Source organism: Bidens hawaiensis, unplaced genomic scaffold (genome assembly GCF_021521415.1).
Source record: "Bidens hawaiensis isolate Kalapana, Puna unplaced genomic scaffold, B.hawaiensis_p1.1 tig00026860_1, whole genome shotgun sequence".
Classification (NCBI taxonomy): domain Eukaryota; kingdom Viridiplantae; phylum Streptophyta; class Magnoliopsida; order Asterales; family Asteraceae; genus Bidens; species Bidens hawaiensis.
In genome coordinates this window covers 92895-95152 of record NW_027494331.1, presented here as the reverse complement: position 1 = coordinate 95152, position 2258 = coordinate 92895, and the positions used below count along the sequence as shown (strand labels likewise).

The following is a 2258-nucleotide window of genomic DNA, read 5'->3' as shown; positions in this document are numbered from 1 at the left end:
CAACATCTTTTAACATTTAATCTTCTTCGATGCTTTTGATGACTAAATCGTCCATATAAACTTCTAGGTTTCGACTTATCTGATTCTTGAAAGCTTGATCCATTAATCGCTGATATGTGGCACCTGCGTTCTTCAACCCAAAAGGCATCATCTTATAACAGAAAGTGCCTTAATCAGTTCTGAATGCTGTTTTATCCTCATCACCTGTCGCCATGTGGATTTGGTGATAGCCTTTGTAGGCATCGAGGAAGCATTTGAATTTGAACGGAGCTACAACGTCCACCTTGAGATCAATCTCAGGTAAAGGATAACAGTCTTTAGGGCAACCTTTGTTTAGGTCTTTAAAATCAATACACATCCTCCATGTTCCGTTGCTCTTTGGAACAATGACTGGATTAGCTACCCATGTCTGATATTTGCTTTCCCAGATGATTCCGGCGTGAAGAAGATCTTGCACTTGCTCATTCATGGCTTTCGATTGTTCCGGGCCCATCTTTCGCTTTTTCTGTACAATTAGGGTAAACGCCGGGTTTACCCTTAACTTGTGTTCAGCAATGTTCCGCGGGACACCAGTCATGTTCGCAGGTTGCCAAGCGAAGATGTCCACGTTTTTGGTTAACAGCTGCTCAAGAAGGTCCTTACTATTTCTGAAATAGCCGGCCCAATAGTAACTGTTTGGTCAGGAAATTTCTTGTTCAAAACCCATTTCTCTGGTTCAGTCCTTTGAGCTTGTCTAGGGACCTTTCTAGGTTTCGAACTTTATGTTAAAAAACAATGTCTGTTGACATGAATTATTGCCACGCCGGTGCTAGTTGGAACTCATACCGCACCGTGGGCCGTGGATGGGTGGGCATTGAGATCACCAATCGCCTCTCTCCCCAGAATAATATGTTTAGAAGTTGCTGGTAAAACCAAAAATTCAACTTCTTCCGTTCTTGAATGAACTCCATCGCAGAGTTTTACCGGAAACAATATCACCCCGCGCGGATGCATTACCTCCCCTCCAAAACCAGAGACGGGAGCGTGGATTGGTTTTAATCTTTCTTTATCTTCCTCATCTAATTGTTCGAAACATAGTTCGTACATGATGTCGGACGTACTTCCAGTGTCAAAGAACACATATTGTGATCTGTAGTGACCAAATTGAGCAGTAATTATCAATGGGTTTTTATTACACGGGCCTCCTTTAACCCAAGAAAAGATCATGGGCTCGTTTTTCCATTCCTCGTCTAAATATTCCCTCTTTTTTCCTTTACCTGAATGTCCACCCTAAATCATATGGACGCTCAAATCTCTGACTTGATTTTTTGCTGGACCCTGGCTGTCCTTTGCGGGAGGTTTGCCAGTCCCTGGTCGTGTACCTTTTCCCAAATGTTCAAGTTTGCCATTTTTGACGGCTGCTTCAATTTTGTTTCTGAGGGCCACACACTCGTTCGTGTTGTGTCCAATATCGTTATGATATGAGCAGTGCTTCTTGTTATCGAGGAACGACTTCCTCGGTAACGGTTGAGGCTTTCTGAAGGTCAGATTCTCAATGGTGAGGATTTCTGAGGGAGTCTTTGACAACGGAGTTCAACTGTTTGAACTTCTGTTCGAGGGTCCTGATTTGTTTTTATTACCGATAAGCGATCTTGCATCGAATGGTTTAGACGTTTCTGCTCTTGGCTGAAGTCTTGACCATATTGGCCCTTTGGCATGTTTGTTTGGTCTCGGAGTTTGAAACTCAATCCTTGGTGATTGCTTTTGACTATGGAACCTAGAGTTTTCTCGGTTCTTGCAAACACCGTTGCTGCCTTCATGATTTCATCCCATGATTCGGGCATTCCATCTCTCCCCGTAAGAGTGCGGATCAGGGCATCACTATGAACGTTCTTACAGAATGCTCCTCTTAGCATATCTTCGCTGACTCCTCCAATGTTAAGGCTCTCATTATTAAAACGAGTAATGAAGTCTTCATTAGACTCATTATTTCGCCTTGAAACATCCAGTATTTCCGAAGGGTCACGGGTATGTTTCTTTTGGTGACTAAAATGCTGGGAAAATTTTGTTACAAAATCATTCCAGCTTTTGATTTGTCCGGCGGGCAACTTTTCAAACCAATCTCGAGCAGCTCCTGTGAATGTTAGTGCAAACATGTGGCACCAGTACGGAAGGGTCCAACCACTAACTCCTCCGACTGCCACAAATCTCAGCAAATGATCACTGGGATCTGTCATTCCATTATATGTTCCAACGGATGTTGGAATCTTTGCGTTCAT

The 2258-nt window shown here is 43.2% G+C and overlaps 1 protein-coding gene across 1 annotated transcript; it reads right to left on the bottom strand.

The window, feature by feature from the left end:
- Positions 1-819: 819 nt before the first annotated feature.
- On the bottom strand, positions 820-2258 carry LOC143574212 (uncharacterized). Its single transcript, XM_077058885.1, has 3 exons — positions 1620-2258; positions 1362-1557; positions 820-1256 (listed from the first exon to the last, which is right to left on the bottom strand). The coding sequence occupies exons 1-3, from the start codon at positions 2256-2258 to the stop codon at positions 820-822; spliced, it is 1272 nt and encodes a 423-aa protein (XP_076915000.1).